Raw genomic sequence first — 17,267 nt, forward strand, 5'->3', positions numbered from 1 at the left:
AATCTAATGTCTGAGGCTGGTTCCTAGAGGCAGCGTAAATTTTTGTTTTCCTGATTCTGTAAGTGAGCATGTTGTTGATTTGTTTGTCTCCTTTAGACCAGGAGCTGTTCTCAGGCATGTACATTGACTTCATGGGGACAGATGCTGCCATCTTCAGGAGCCTGACTAAGAGAAATGCAGTGCGGACAGACCAGCACAACTCTAAGTGGCTTAGTGGTGAGCACATAAGCATTTTTTAAAGATTTGAAACAACATATATCAACTTGTTTGCAATAATAACACTTTTATTTATTGATTGTATTCTTTTTTTTAGAGCCAATCTTCATCGACGCCCACCTGATACCAGATGGGACGGACCCCAATGACGCCAAACTCTATTTCTTTTTCCGTGAGAGGCTGACAGACAACAGTGGAAACACTAAAAATATCCACACTATGGTGGCCAGAGTGTGCCCAGTAAGTGCTTTTGCATGTGCCTAAATTAATCAATAGTGAATGTTTTGTGGTTTCGAGTTGCTATGTGCAGCTTTTGTTCTGCAGAGTGACATCGGAGGACAGCGGAGCCTGGTGAACAAATGGACCACATTCCTCAAGGCCAGGATGGTGTGTTCAGTTCTGGAGGAGGATGGCACGGAAACTCACTTTGACGAACTGGGTGAGGAAAATGAAGGAGCAAAAGCACTATTGTGGTATTTTAAGGGACTGTTCTTAATTTATCAGAGGAGTAGTGTGGCTGGGATGTCCTTTACATGTTGTATATTTCCTTTATTTTTTGAGCGACCTCCAAGCTCTGTTTTACTTTTGTGGTCCAAGAAACAAGTTTAAAACAAACCTTGAATTTTGGAAAATAGGAGGCCATCCTAATTCCCGAAAGCTCCTTATTTTTGTTTCCAAGGTTTCCAGCGATTGCTTTCTCCATAAACAATCCACGGAACTTCCTCTGTTTGGTCTGGATTAGGGCTGTGGCCCTTTATCAACTTTCATAACAATTCCTCTGTTGTTTTTAGTTACCTTGTATTCAGTTCTGAGCAGAATATTCCAGTCCTTTCTTAGCCTCAGCTTTTAAACCTACAAACACCGGCTCACAGATTTTTTAAACCTGCTTTTTCATTTAGTTCATCAGAACAGTCAATCTGTCAACATGTGCAGTTATTAATTCATCACTTTTTGGCAATCTCACCTGCAGGAGGAGGTGATGTGGGAAGAAGGGAGTTTGTTGAAGGTATTTCACATTTGAATGTGTGTGCACATGTGTGTTTTCCTTCACAGAAAATGTGTTTTTGCTGGAAACCGACCAGCCCAAGGGCCTGTTGGTGTTTGGAGTCTTCACATCCACAAGGTAAGGCGGGCAGCGGTGAAGCCAACTGTAACATTCCTGCAGGCCTCAGTGGTTATGTTAATCACTGGCTGCATATCTGCGGGGAGGGGGATGTGCTCGTCAAAGGGCCTGTTACATAGAGACGTCATGTGTCGTGTTGCAGAACAGCTTAGTCAGATGATGAACTATCAGTTACAGCGTCCTGGTGGCTTCACCATATGGCCTTCGTTTTGATGTTCTTTCCTTATGATCACAAGCAGCGGTGCATATTTTGATGACCCAGTGCAAGACATGTATTTCTCTCACACATTGATACAGAACATGTATTAAATGTGTTGTTGGATGCAGTAATAGTACACAGCAGGTGCAGAAAGAATTTTATTATTGCATTTTTTCAGATAGGTGAAACTCAAGTCATGTTTGTCAGGTTTCAGAGAAAACGGGAAAGAATATGTATTCTCCTTTCTCTTTTCATTCTATATTAAAATTCTAAATTTCAGTGAATACAGAAGGATACACAGAAAGATAAACATTAAATTGATTTCATTTAGTATTTTATGTACACTGCATACGAAATATACAGTACAGTATACTTTTTTTAAAAAATACATTTTTATGCATTTTTTAACTCAATACAAATGCTCGCCACATTCTTAAAGACATCTCAGTTTAAAAACAAATAGATATAAAAATAAAATTAAATATAATAATAATAATAGATAAATACATAAAAAATAGCAATAATTCCAATAATTATAAAAAGAAAAGGATGGAAAGAAATTACTGGAAAAGGGCAGATAGATTAAGAAAGGGACCAAGTTCCCTTAAATAGACCATCATCTCCCTTCATGCATGATGTTATTACCAAGGGATTTTTGTGCCTTAATCTAACCACACCGCATCATTGCTGGGAAATGTAAACTTCCAACATATCCGTAACAAAATCACGTACAAATGTGACGTACCCATGGTTTGTAGAAACCTGCAATTCCAACATTTGTTTTTTACAATTGGTTTGTTTGTTTTTTATGTTTGTGTAGTTTCCTCTGTTCTGTTGAACTTAATTAATATAATGAAAAAAATCTTTAGGCCTCATATTTATGTTATGTTATTGGCATTTGGGTTTTTTTGTTTATTTACTGGGTTTTCTCAGTTTTAAGTGTCCAGTTCCAGATGCATAACACTAATTTTCCCTGCTTACTCTCCAAAACATCTACTATTTATAGATACATGGTTTTCTTTGCACAGCGAAGATATAATATAATATACTTAAGTGAACCCAAAACATCCAAATGTGAGCACATCTTAGAATTTCTATTGTTAATAAAATGACAAACATGATTTAATTTCAAGATCTTTGACACAGACATGAAGGAAAGAACATTTTCCACATGCCGACGAAATATTTGTGGTAATTGAAAAAAAACCCACACTGAATAAACTCATTTAACTTCTCTCATTCAGCTGAAAGTCACAGTCTTCAGGGTTTCATCGTAAATTTGGCGGTTTAAAGGAATGGTCACTTGATCCGCGTGTTCTGATCTCTAATTGAGTTCGTCTGGTTAACCAGGGGCGACACTGCCACAGGCCCTCGGTCCACTTGTTACCTCAGGATCATAGAAAGGTTACAGTCGAGTATCCTGGCTCAAAGAACACAGCCAATCTAAACAGTGAGATCCTTGAGGTCTTTTACCTCAATGTTATTTTTTTCTCAGCACTGTGATTCTTCCTCTGTCTCCACTTTGCACAAAATGCTGCTCCCCTTCTCAACAAAGACTCTTTTATGTGTTAAGCAGTGTGGTTTTAAAAGACTTAACAGCGGCATCAGATCAATGAGGGGAAAAAGGTGAGCTGTCCCCACCGGAGAGCAGCGTAGGTTCCACTCAGACTGCATGACATCCTCAGAAACAGAGATCTCAATAAACAATATTTTAGCTGGGTGGGTCTCCAGGTTGTGAGTGTAGTAGGTTCCCACTGTTTTGTTTCATTGAAAGTATGCATCTCATTTCCTCAGCTCCGTGTTTAAAGGCTCGGCAGTGTGTGTGTACAACATGGCCGACATCCTCACCGTCTTCAACGGCCCCTTCGCTCACAGAGACGGGCCCAACTTTCAGTGGGTGGCCTTCCAAGGACGCATCCCTTATCCAAGGCCAGGGACTGTGAGTTACATAAAATATAAATCTAATCTTCTTAAATCTCTTAAACATTTCAAACCAGAAAAAATGTTGACATGTACATTTTGATATGTTACATTTGCACATCATTACGTAGCACATAGGTGGAAACTTAACACGTAAACAACATGAAGGACTTTTTTTTTGTTATAAAGCAATTTGTTGATTTGTTTGATGTTATAACATTACCAACAGAAAATTAAAATACTTTTTTCCATATGCAAACATCCATTGAGATATATATTTTTTGCTTGTAGTGTGTTATATTTATCACTGTGTTTATACTGCTCCTGTGCAATGCCAAAGAAAAAAAATCAAAATTGCAATGTCTGAGGCACTTCACAAATTGATGTATGAAACAAATAAATACATGAAATTAACAAAGACCCCAATTTGTACCCTTGGTGGTCTCCATATTTGACCCTCGTGCATTCACATCAATTAGCAGCAAGCTGTACATTTTGATTTCTTTTATCTTAATAACTAACATGTATAAATTATCACATGTAAAGAAATAGCTGTACTGTATTTTGTCACTGATGACAGTGACACAATACTCTAACTTTCTTTTGTTTCTACAGTGTCCTGGTGGAGCCTTTACACCTGACATCCATACAACAAAAGAGTTCCCAGACGACGTTGTGACCTTCATACGGAACCACCCGGTCATGTTCAACCCCATCTACCCGGTGGGGAGGAGACCTCTGGTGGTTCGGACAAACGCTGACTACAAATACACATCAGTGGCAGTGGACCAGGTCATGGCTGCTGACGGCAACTACCAAGTGCTCTTCTTGGGTACAGGTAAGGATGTAGACTTTGAGGTTTCATTATATAATACTCTGAGCTTTAAGTAAAGATGATTTGTTATGGCTGTTGCAACTGCTGTATCAGGTTTTATACTGTATGTTGAGGTCATGCTAAAATGTTAGGACAGGACATTTTGTGTATATCAACCAAAAAGTAAAATATGTTTAAATTTTGCAGGTAAGGTGGTGGAAAAAAAATGTCATTTTCTAAAAATGAGTGTCAAATTGCTAAAAGGGAGATCAGTCCTTTAGTTTTCCTTAAATTTGGCACAAACGTCCACTTGAACTCAGTAATGAACTCAGATTTTGGTGGTCAAAAGGTCATTATGACTTAACATCCATCCCATTCTGATAGACCATTATATCTCAAGAACACCTCGAGGGATTTTCTTAAAACATTTTCACAGACATCCAGCTGGACTTTAAATGTCAAGGTCACTGTGACTTCACAAAACACATTTTTGGCCATAACTAAAGCATCCATATGCTAATTATGACAAAATTTAACAAAAATGTCTAATAGAATAAAATGATGAAGTGCTGACATTTTCAACTTCACTGTGATATCATAATGTGCAAAAACACTTTTCTGGCCATTACTCATAAGCATAACTCAGGAACAGAAGGGGAGACATTTGGTCAGATACTGAGTTGATGACACTAATCTTGGGTGAAACTGTACTGATTGTTTGGATCTTCTGTGCTGCCGGGTTGAAGATGTGTGTGAAGTTTCCACATTTCTCCAAAAATACTCTTAATATCTTTAATTAAACATCCTCCAAAGTCTTCACTACATGTATTATGTAAGTCTGGAGAGACATGGATGTAAAATGCTGCTTGACTGGTGGGAAGAGGCATACAGCTGCTAGTTGGTCATTTTGTTTTTTACATAAACAAACACTTTTGATTAGGATGCCCTAAAATAGCTTTAAAGACATGTTACTAAATTATGTACATAGCAGGACATTTATCTTGTATGCAGTTTTCTACTGTACTTTCTTGCTTTTCATTGGATTTTTTATACATGTTCATCTGTTGTGAGATAATACTGGCTCAAAGTCTTTATTAGTTGACCTCCAATGTGCATGCTACAAAGTAGTCAACTTGATCCTCTAAGCAGGCAGTTGGCATCAAACAAATCTATACTTATCTATTATAAAATCAAGAAATGTCCGTCCACCTGTCTGTCTGTTTGCATCCATTTTTCTCCTCAATGGGTTGCCCAGTCAATGTGAAATTGCACATGGGCGTTGAGATTTACCATAGGTAGAGACTGATGAAGCCCTTTGTCTCATTCACCCTCTATCTGCGTCTGTTATCTATAAAAATACTTCATAAATAACATTGACTTGCCTGTTTCTCTGCCTGTGGTTGAAAGTGGAATTGCAGCTTGAATGACAGAAATAAAGCGCTATTTTTTTCATTCTGTCACAGCAGTTAAAAACCTTAATTGTTACAAAGCAGATTTTTAAGCCTGTTTATTTGTATTTTTGGCAAAGTCTGCACCAACATGTATAACATATAGATCTGTGGTCTGCACAAAATTATGGCGCTCACATCCCCTGAAGTATGCATGTAGTTGCGGTGCACATATCCTCATGTATGGACTAGTATACAGTAAAATGACAGAAAGTAGCAATAGCATAATCCTTCTTTCTCATACTAGTCGTCACTAAGGTGTTTTATAAGTAAAAGATTGTTGAGTAATGTCCTGTTGCTTCAGCTGGTAATCAGATAAACAGATAACAGGGGGGATAGTACACTGTGGGTGTGGTGGCACATTTGAAAACACAGACAGGGCAGCATGACACAGCATGCTGATCAATTTGTGTCACAGCCAGGTCATAAACAAGGTGATAAGACAAGGTCCTTAGGAGAGGATCTCATTTTATTCTATCATGTGAGAGACCCTGCAAGTCTCACAATTCCCACACACATATACATTTCTAGAACAGCAGCCCATATGAGATCAAGAGGACAAGAAAAAGAGACAATTTCATGAATATAACTTGGGGGAGAAGTGCGTAAATGATGATAAAATGTTTAATTTCGTTTTTGATCCCTTCCAAGCTCACCCCTCCCCTGTAGACCCACCCCCTCCACCTGAACCGATTAGCAAGACATGCAGGGTAAAAAAACAAATTTACTTTTTTTAGAAATTACCTGAAACAGTAAAAAAGTGTATTATCTCACCTCGCAGGCAGGAAGTTTTAGACTCATTATGAGATTAAACGTTCCACAGAGCACAAGTGCAGAATATATATCATATCTCTGCTCACAACCAGGTGGTTAAACAGAATAATATGTGCGTGTACGTGCATAATTGTTCATGCTTGTGCGTGTCAACTAGTGCACGAGCATGTGTTTGCATTCAGAAAGCAGCACTGGGACTCTCTCGCTCTCTCTCGCAGCTGCTTGTGTTTATCAGGCAGCCTCTCCATTCTGTTCCTCCTGCCTGCATTTCTTGAAGAAAAGCCAGCACTGTCTAACCATATCTGAGCCCCAGAAATGCTGCTCTGTCTCAAGGATGAGGGAGACGCTCTTATCGGGCGTTTTCAGGAGCTGTTACTGTCCTGCTCCCTCGCTCTGCTGCTCCAACTCTCTGACAAAACAGCTGTATTGATGATGCTTGAGTTGAATGTTGCCCTTTTCATGGCCCTTGTCCTTGTCTGTGCAGGCTTAAGAGCTTTTATTCCCACTCCCGCCACAGTTGATTTTGCTATAAAAACTGGCTATCGTGCCTAATTCAAAAGCAAACATGGGCAAAGGAAAACACACCAGGGTTTTATTTTTTTCACCAGCAGTTGTATTCAAGTTTCACTGTCTGGCCGTTCATTGTCGAGTGTCTGTTTCACACGGTTGTTTAATGAGCTCATGCCATGTCTGCCCTCTGCACCCCCAGACAAAGGTACAGTACAGAAGGTGATTGTGCTGCCGAGCAATCAATCCCTGCATGAAGATCTGATCCTGGAGGAGCTGGAAGTGTTTAAGGTCAGCTGTCTTTTTTTCTCTCTCTCTCTCTAACTTTTATCCCTTTTCTTTCCCAAAATCAAAGGTGGTGGGGGCGGGGGATACTTGGCCACAACACAAAGGCCAGGGGCAGACAGGCAGACGGACAGACAGAGGCAGGGTGGCACTCAGGAGATGGATGTTCTGCAGTGCAGCGCAGAGTGATGGGAAACATGCTAACATACCGCCAGAGTCTGGTTGTTGCCCCCGGTGAACCTTCACACGTGTTGTTTTATCTGAGCTCACATCGCTAAACGTGTGATCAACCTGTGATCAGACGTAAAGGCCACGGCTCCTTTGATCTGCTGCTGCACCTGAACTATCGCTGCCCTTTATTTAGAGGAGATTTATTCTCAGAAGATGGAATAAATTCCTTCTAGAAAACTACATCTGGCGAGAAGATAATTCTAAATGGGTACCGTCTCTGCCATGTTTTCTCTGCCTATTTCCCCAACATGTTCCCAACTGTTTCTGTAAAACTTTGGTCTTCAATAATCAATAATCTTCAATAATCTGTCTGAAAATACACATTAACCCTTTGAAACCTGGATGATCAGTTTTTCTTTTCTTTTTTTTCCTTTTTTGTTCACAATTATTTTCTTGGCTTTTGCTTTTATTGGAGGTAGGACAGCTGTAGCGTGACAGAGGAAGAGAGAGGGGATGACATGTAGGAAAGGGCGGAGGCCGGAATCAAACTCTCGGCCGCTGCAGCGAGGACGTAGCCTCTGTACACGGGGCGCCCCCATCAGTTTTTCTTGCGCTACATTCATGCGCCTCTCACAGGTCTTCAAACCTTTGAAACCTGAGAAAAACAGGTTTAATTCTTTCTTAAAAAAACGTGGGAAAATGCAATAAGCAAAATTCAAGAAATTGCTAAAAGTTGACAAGGAAATAACCTGAAAATTAATGTTTAAAAATGAAGCGGAGAGTGAGAATATTTCTTTATGATTTCAACATACCATGGGCCGAGTAACTGATATATAAATGGTCAGTTGGGTAGTCGAGTATTTCTTTTAAGAAACTGCTCTCATCCTTGTACCTCAACATGTTCCCACCTACGCCTCTAAGATTTTGGCATAAGTAACGGTCAACAATGTCTAAAAGCTCTGAACTTTGCTCTTGCATGTTTTTCAGAATCAAGCTCCTGTTACAAACCTGAGAATATCCTCAAAAAAAGTAAGTGTCCCTCCAACTCTGCTTACCTCACACATTAAGTGCAGTTTTATTGTTTTAATATGTTATTCATTGTCTGTGGCTACTATGTAATGCACGAAACAGTGCTCTCTTGTGCATAATAAGCCTCCCAGAGGCAAGGAAATAATAAGCCATAATTGTCTCGGCGCTCTGCCTCATTTTCCTGTCAGCCGGCCACTTATTAAGACAAACAGGGCGGCTGACATTTGAACTGTTTACTTTACAGCAACAGCTGTACGTCAGCTCCGAGTTCGGGGTCTCGCAGGTCTCCCTGCACCGTTGTCACGCTTATGGCTCGGCTTGCGCTGACTGCTGCCTCGCCAGAGACCCCTACTGCGCCTGGGACGGACTCAGCTGCTCCCGCTTCTATCCCACCGGCAAAAGGTACACAAAGGTTTAGTTTTAGGTTCATAACTGCGGTTTGGCAGCCGTATTGAGAAACTTTTAAATGTCATAAAAAGAAGTATTAAGTGTCCACCACGAAGAAAAAAAAACTTCAGTCCTAAAAGACATTTTTCAGTGCTGACAGGTGTTGATTAGAGAGCCCATTCATGGTGACAGCTATTAAAAACTTTCAAAAGTGTTAAATAAACAAAAGGATAGTGCAGATTTTTGAATATGAGGGGAGAATGGGCTTAATAATAAACTGTTCATCAGTCACGTTAACTTGCTAATTTACCATTAGCATAAATGAGATTACTATAAAGCTCCTGTAGCTGACTTGATGTGGCAAATTCCATAACAGGGAGGCGCTGGGCTGTTAACTGCGGACAAAAAAATCTAAGTAAAACTAACTTTATAAACGTGTTGAATGTTGTAATGTCACAACATTACGGTACGCATTAGTGGCTGGTCTTGTCTTCTTCTTTTTCTACTACTAATGTTACTTCTCCTTGTGGTTTATGGCGGATGGAAACTGGCTTTTAACGTGCATTACCACTCTTAATCAAAGGTTGATGGGTGGTTTTATTATATCAAAAATGTCTGCAACATTTATTATATCTCTATCATGGAACATTAGATCAAGATAATTATCGTAAATGTTTTATTGCCAAGCCCTAGTATATCTAGTAACTATAATTTGAAACAAATACACTTTTTTTCCTCAGTAAAATCACCAAATACAAAAAATGGTTCACGTTATGCCGTTATCCCCTATACAGTCATTTTTGTTGTGCCTCAAGAATCTAGTGAGCATTTGGGCTGTCATTAGACAACTAAAGTTGAGTTAATCAGTAATAGGCTACAAAAAAATATGAAATCAATCAATGTGCTTCACCCAGAATTCAGTTTGAGCAATAGATGATGTAAAAACAGGAAGTTTGCCAAGAACAGAAAGAGCTGCTCACAACTCGTGAGGTCAAAGAAATCCCGTGGCTGGAATCCCTCAGTGCACACTTCAATAGAAGTATGTCACTATTTCTGCCTTTGTTGTTTCCCTCCGTCCGTCTAGACATAACACAGACACGGAGGTTATGAGCGACACCTCGATACCTCTCAAGGACCGGCTTTGTGTCTCTTGAGATTCCAGTCAGACGCAGGTCAAGTTTAGTTTGGTCGCAGAACAAAAGCTCAGCCCCGGTGTTCCTGCGGAAAATGTGTTTGAAATGTGTCAGCTGTTTACATGCTCTTTTCCTCAAGCTGCTTTATATGAGCGTGCACCGCTGAGCGGAATAACAGTCAGATTTTCCTCGTATTGTTTTGGCACCGAAGACTCCTTCCACAGCTTTATTATGAGATGAATAAGGAGGAAGGCTGTGTATTTGTTCTGTATTTAGCTGTGGCGTATTTATTCCCTTTGCTATTTTTTCTTTTTCTAGGAGAAGCAGAAGGCAGGACATTATGCATGGAAATCCACTCACTCAGTGCAGAGGATTCAATCTAAAAGGTATTTAAATCTGCACAAATCATTACTTGGATTTTAACATTAAGGATCAGCTGACCGTGTGCTATGTGAAAGGTGTCACTTGTAGGAATAAATGCACAGACAAATTTTCACCCAACAACACGTATCTCTAGCTGCTCTACACAGCCTATTTTAGTTAATTGTTTAGATTTTACGGCCCACAAATTACACCGTCATCAACCTTATAACAGCAGGCTAAAAACAGCTCAGATTAAACCTCACTGTGTTCTACCTGCCCAACAACATACAGCCGACAAAATTAGCAAGTAACTCGAGAACAAAAGCGGCTAGAATTTACAAATACAGATATTTTTCTCAGGAGTTCAGGAAACCAAAACAGAGCAAAAACTCAACTAATATTCATCAGGCAGTCAGACACAACCCTAAATGAACCAGTCAGACTGTATTTGTATATTTCATACAGACTGGAACACAAATGTCTGCAGGTCCTCAAAATTACTTTTTAATTCTATGAATTAATTAGATTTTATATATATTAGACCTTAAAAGTTATTAAATGGTCTTTAATTTTAGTTTGTGAGATCTTATATGCCATAAACATTTGATCTAATTTCATAATATACATCTTTTAATGTATTTTTATCAAAATGAGTTGAGTTCTTGCAAATAAAAGTCAACATTTCTGATGTTGCAAATCTGCAAAGCTACCTCTGAACCTAACATTACCTTTTTACTTTATACTTGCACTTATCTGTTGGCATAATGTGGTTTACCAACAGGTATCTCTGCATGGGGCTGCATGTACACCTCTATACTTATATGCAATGCTTGAATGAGATATATATGATCCAAAAATCTTCAATGTGTTTAAACATGATCTTTAAAAAAGGTCTTAAAAAGCATTAAATGTGTGTCTTATACCTGTAGACACCCTGATTTTAATTGTCCAAAAACAAAACCTCAAGTACACAGCTGTAAATTTTTAGCTGTGGCATGTTTATTTGAGACACTTTTCATGTCAGAGATACTTCCACAACAGATTCACATTCACACAGACATTGACACATTTACTGTCATTGTATTGTGTCTGTGTGCCTATCCGGAGGTGTTTGTGAGTCCAGGTACTGCACATCAGCCCCCACCGAAAATCACCCAGTGGCTCTGGTAAGGTGTAGTTTAATGAGAAAAGAGGATTTGCTCCCCAGAGTGTCCCATTTCCTACAACAGTTTACATCTCTAAATTAAACCGAGCTCGGGGAACCAGCCATATGGCCATTACCACTAATTAGTCACAGCCCTGTCACACATCCAGCTGAGTGACGGACCATTTAGCTGCCACAAAAACGACACGGCAAATGAGACGAGATGGAGTTGCTCCGATGCATCGACGGTTGTTTCGTCAGTCTGTAGAAACTGAAGAAATCTTGGTGGAGTTCGGTTGGTGCTGCAGGTGTCGGACTAAGCTCTGTGTCAACATTTCCCTCTCACAGCGGGGACTTGAGACAGATTTGAAGCCATCTGCGGGGCTTGTGTCTGTCAGCGAGTGACGTCTGACGTGACTCCCTTGACTTTGTGTGTGTGTGTGTGTCTCTGTCTGTCTGTGTGTGTGTGTGTGTCTGTGTCTGTGTGTGTTTGTGGTAGCTTACAGAAACGCAGTGGAGATGACGCAATACGGCGTGAAAAACAACACCACCTTCCTGGAGTGTCTTCCAAAGTCTCCTCAGGCGTCCATTCGCTGGCTCATTCACAGGGACAACGACAGGAGAAAAGAGGTCAGTTTGACTTTTAGAGAGGTCAAAGGTCACAGCTTGCCCCTGCTCATAGCTGACAAGCTGCCTTGGTGCACAGGGTTTTTCGCAGATCCTGAAAAAGACTTAAAGGTCATACAATCCATTGATCTAACTATAAGGCGTCAATTGTTTTTAAATTGTCTTAAATGATTCTTTCAAAAGTCTGAAAAAATTGGGACCTAAGAAGTAGGATTTTATAAATCATTTCTTCTGAAATGAAAAATAAGTGGCGATTTTTTTTGTGAAATAATTTGCCTTAAATTTTAATTCTGAGCACAAACAAAAAATGTCTTAAAAACTCTTAAATCTAACTTGCCTTTAGCTGTGGAAACCCGGGTTGCATAGGACGCAACAAAAATCCCTTTGTCTGATTAAATGTCCTTTTTATGTTTTAGCCACATAGCTAAAACATTAAACGTGTCATAACTATCAAATGTGCTCACTCTTGATCACGCCTCATATCGCCTGAGGAGTGACGCCAAACATGGAGCATCACATGGATCAAACATGATATAGACGCTGACTAATGATTGGATTCTCAGTGGGGAAACGCTCTGCAAATATTTAACAAGATTAGATAAAGATGGAAATGATTGCGCCTGCATAAAAAAATCTTTTTATGGACTGAGCTCTCACCTTGGCGGAGTAGACTCAGAGTAATGGTCGTTTTATAGCCGTTTCCCCATGAGAATAAAAGTTGGCCCTTAAATAAATCACTTTAGTTTCATGGTGTGTAATCATTGGAGTCTTTGCCAAACTGAGGCCTGGCTGTTTTTTAAAGGGGGAAATGAATAAATAGTTGTACTTATGAGTGTCACCATCAGTTTATTTTTAACGGAGGTCACACTAAATACTTGCAAATTTAGCCTGTTGAAGTTGTTTTATTTTGAAATATTTGCATTTTTAATACTGTTTGCATATTTCCTGGCTGTTTTTTAGTAAAGAGAATGAGAAATAAATAAATATCATCCTTATAACTTTGTTAGAATAATGATGTTTAAGGTGGCCTGAGACTTTTTCATAGTCTTTCTCTGCAAATTTTCCCTAGCAACCACACATACAATATTTTTCAGAAAATATCTTTTCTAGTGAAGCATATGTGATTGTAACCTGACATGCCAGATGGTTTGTTACAGAAAAATCCTTCACTGGAATCTGTTTAGAAACGAACAGGCGGAGACGAATATTATAAATGATGACACATGGCAGGAAGTGTGTGAAGAGGGACATAAATTCACAAATAGCCCACGACTGAAAGAGTTCAAACGGACATTAAAAATGAAGTATTTTAGAACACTTCTCATTGTATTAAAATTTGTTAACAGTTACAGAGATTTGTGTTGGAAGTATTGTAAACAGGTGAGGTCATACTGGGAAGGGATGTTTACAGAGATACTGGCTCGCTTGACAAGTGATTTACCTTTAGGATCGCTGACGGAGCTGTGGATAAAAGAAGGTTTACTTACCGCAAAATATGATAATTTTATCTTGGTTCAAACCACTGCCCCCCACCCTAAATCAATGGCAAGACAGGTTTATGACAGTCGGGGAGAAATTAACAACATCAACAACCCAAACTATGTTTCCCTGATGTTAGCATGTAGCAGTGCTGGCTGCATAATGTAAACACTTACTTCTTGAAATTAGAGAAAAACATTAAATTTATGCTCGCAGGGTTTGCATACACAGTTTTACCTCATTAATTTAAACTTTGGCCACATCAAATATGAACATATGACATTTTAACATTATATATATATGACAGAAAATAAATAAATGCATAATAAGTGCCCTTTAAATGACCCCTTTTATCATCAGTTACTGCACAGATAGATTTGGATCTTTTCCAATTCTCTGCTCAGATCATGCTGATGGGTTAATGACATAACCTGATTGTGCCAACTACAGGTGAAGCTGAGCGACCGTGTCCTCTCCACGGAGCACGGCCTCCTCATCCGCTCCGTCCAGCTGTCTGACCAGGGCCTTTACTACTGCCTGACCACCGAGAACAGCTTCAAGCGCACAGTCGCCAAGATCCGCCTGCGAGTGCTGAGCGAGGCCATGGTGAGCGTGCTGACAGACAAACAGCAGTCGCCGTGGGCCTGGGCCAGCTCGCTGCACCCGAAGACCCTGCTGTCAGCCTTCAGTCCGGCAGAGAGCCTGGCCGTGCAGCAGTACTGCAAAGAGAGGAAGGAGCTGCAGAACCTCCAGCAGAGGCAACAGCAGCAGCCGCCTCAGCCGCCCGGACCTCTCAGGGGGGACCTCGCCAAACTGAAGCCGCTGCTGGACCGGAGGAAGAGCCGCAACCGCCGCAACCACCTCCCGGAGGTGTGACACAGGGAGGTGCAAAAACTGACACAAACATCCTCCTCTGTTTCTAAACACTCATTTTCTGACTCTCATCTCAAACTGCAGAGCTGCTCTGTGGATGTACAGTAAAACATGGAGGTGGATGCGGGGGGGGGTTGTTTTTCGGCATTCTCTCTTTTTCTTGCATGTGGTTCTGTGACCAGATGGCTGTGAGTTACACTAGTACACACGCACAAGCACCCACCAGAAATTCATTTTCTGCCGCAGTCATAACCCAAACTGAAGTGGCCCTGTTATGAGTGGCACTAATAAACTGCAGCCTCAGTTGATATTGCTTATGATTATACACCTCAAACGCAGCCATGGTCAGGGATCTTATCAAATTTTAGATATTAGAGGGGAAATTGGACCGGCCGGATATTAGCACACAAGGGATTAGTTCACATAAAGAAGAAGTAATTTAAAATCATGATAGTAAATAGAGGAGATTAAAAAGGGACAGGGAGATGCTGCATGCTTGAGAGTGAGCGTCCTCTCAAAGTGTAATATTAGCATTTTTTTAGATTCTACTCACAATTTTGTGTTTACTTTGAACTAACAAAATTGTCTCTGTTTGGTGAAATGGCTTTGTGGGCACATGTAGGGTAATAAAAAGTCAATGTGTGAGAAAATAACTTTTTTTTTCTCATGGGTTGACTGCCTCGCATGCTGTCCACAATAGCACTGTTCATGTGAAGCACAGATGGCAAATAGTCCCAATAAAAAGTGTTATATTACAGTTCAAAGACCAAACTTACAAGTTAATTTCAGTATTTTTCAACTTGGACCCTATTTTTCCATGTTTTCTGTTTAAGTGACTAATGGGGAGATTGATTTTTGAAACTGGTCCAGCGATGAGCGAGAGGGCTGCAGTGGGCAGTGGCAAAAAGGCAGCGATGTAACCTCTTGGGGTATTTGGCACCGTTAATTTACATCCACTAAAAGTGCTTGTTTTTGCCACTGACAAGCTCAGATTGTCATTATGAGTGTCTGACAGCATTATGGAAAGGATTCTTACAGAGATAAACGTTAAGATCTTTCTGTTTCAACAGATAATCACTGTTGCCAAACTCACCAGACTTCATTTAAATAAACTGTGATTTTATTGTAATAAAAAATCCGCCAGTTGGCTATCAAAATACGCTGGCATTATTCAAGCCAAAATTACTGTTAATTCAATGGAGTCTGGTGTGTTTGGCGATGGTGATTTCAGGGCTCTTTGTGGTTAAACGAAGAGGATCTTAATCTTTAACAAACTGGTCGATCTCTGTGGAGAAACATAGTCCAGGTTGAAAAATACTGAATACACCCTTTAACATCTGGTGCTGATTTTACCCAGACAGAAATTATAGTTAAAATACTGAGTAGAAAACAAAATTCTTACACAATCTCTCCTGTATTTACTCCTATTACTACGACGTACATGGAAGAGAATCTGCCTCACTTTGATTCAGCTGCTTATTGTATCATACTGCTCTTGTTTCTAGCACAGAAGCATGTTTATAGAAATTCATTCGTACCGTAGAGATATCTTAATCCCTCCCTGGATTAGATTTGAGTAATTAGCAGATACACATTTTGGTTTTGCAGCATAGTTAACATCATACAGCAGATAGTAAATATGACAATATCCTTATTTGGATCCACATTTTCCACATCAGAGTGGAGACTTTTAATTCAGAAAAAGTAACTAATTAACATTTGTGAATAGACTTTTTTTTTCCCGAGGCGTAGTTAATGTAGATAGAGATTATTTGCTGCTTGTGTACAGAGTATGTTTTTGTTTCTTTCATCCTTTTAATTTAATGTTGTGCAGATTTTTGTGAAAATGTGTATATAATTTCAACATATTTCACCAGCTGCGACTGTATCTGCAAATTGCAGAGACATACAGTGTTATTTTCATTTTGAAAACAAAAAAAGGACTTTCTAGCTGTACCTTCCCCCTAAACAGATCTCTGCTCCGCGTTTAATAAAACTGTGTGACCGGCATCATGTCAACCTCAACTCAGTGTAATTTCAGTGTTATGAAACATATGTATTTCTATTTATTAATGTCATGATAGCCTGAATAAATCTGTGCAGATGAATCTCAGTTTTACAAAAAGATCATGCATTTTATTGTGCGACATTTTTATTAGAATCATTTCTCAAAGTGTCCATGTTTTCTTTGCATTTCGCTTATAATATTGCTCTAAAATCCCAATTTTGTCACAATGTGATTTAGGAAGTATTATTTGTTTACTTGCACAGAATTAGATAAGAAGATCGATACCGCTCTTTGACCGTACGGTTAATATGAAGCTGCAGCCAACAGCCTGTTAGCTCCTTTTATAATGAAGAATTTCTCAAAATATGTACATCATAAAAACATTTCTCAAAGCAAGCAACTAAAATAAGAAGAAACTTTCTCAAAATAATAAGAAACTTTTTCAACATACTAAGTCATAACAAAATAATGACTTAGTATGTCATAATAATGACAAACTTTCTTAAAAGAACTACCTATTATCTCAAAAATAATGACTTATTTTCTCAAATATGACAACTCTAAAATAATAAGAAACTCTCTCAATATAATAACTTAGTATCTCAAAACAATGAAACATTAACTTAGTATCTTAAAATAATGACGTAGTATCTTAAAGTAATGAAAAACCTTCTCAAAATGACTTAGTATCTCAAATATGATGACTCAGTATCTCAAAAAATGACTTATCTCAAAATAATAAGAGACTCTCAATATAACACCTCAGT

General features: G+C 39.2%; 1 protein-coding gene across 1 annotated transcript in view; it reads left to right on the top strand.

The window, feature by feature from the left end:
- Positions 1 to 16,605, top strand: part of sema3c (sema domain, immunoglobulin domain (Ig), short basic domain, secreted, (semaphorin) 3C) — a 51,879-nt gene extending 35,274 nt beyond the window's left edge. The window contains exons 7-18 of the mRNA XM_042511205.2: positions 97 to 216; positions 314 to 456; positions 541 to 655; positions 1,270 to 1,339; positions 3,333 to 3,477; positions 4,074 to 4,296; positions 7,204 to 7,292; positions 8,445 to 8,486; positions 8,731 to 8,888; positions 10,325 to 10,392; positions 12,013 to 12,143; positions 14,070 to 16,605. Coding sequence (XP_042367139.2) covers positions 97 to 216; positions 314 to 456; positions 541 to 655; positions 1,270 to 1,339; positions 3,333 to 3,477; positions 4,074 to 4,296; positions 7,204 to 7,292; positions 8,445 to 8,486; positions 8,731 to 8,888; positions 10,325 to 10,392; positions 12,013 to 12,143; positions 14,070 to 14,495 — 1,730 coding nt within the window. The 3' untranslated portion in view covers positions 14,496 to 16,605. The remainder of the gene's footprint in view (positions 1 to 96; positions 217 to 313; positions 457 to 540; positions 656 to 1,269; positions 1,340 to 3,332; positions 3,478 to 4,073; positions 4,297 to 7,203; positions 7,293 to 8,444; positions 8,487 to 8,730; positions 8,889 to 10,324; positions 10,393 to 12,012; positions 12,144 to 14,069) is intronic.
- The last annotated feature ends 662 nt before the right edge of the window (positions 16,606 to 17,267 follow it).

This window comes from Plectropomus leopardus, chromosome 22 (genome assembly GCF_026936395.1).
Source record: "Plectropomus leopardus strain MGB_pleo_1.0 chromosome 22, ASM2693639v1, whole genome shotgun sequence".
NCBI classification, from domain to species: domain Eukaryota; kingdom Metazoa; phylum Chordata; class Actinopteri; order Perciformes; family Serranidae; genus Plectropomus; species Plectropomus leopardus.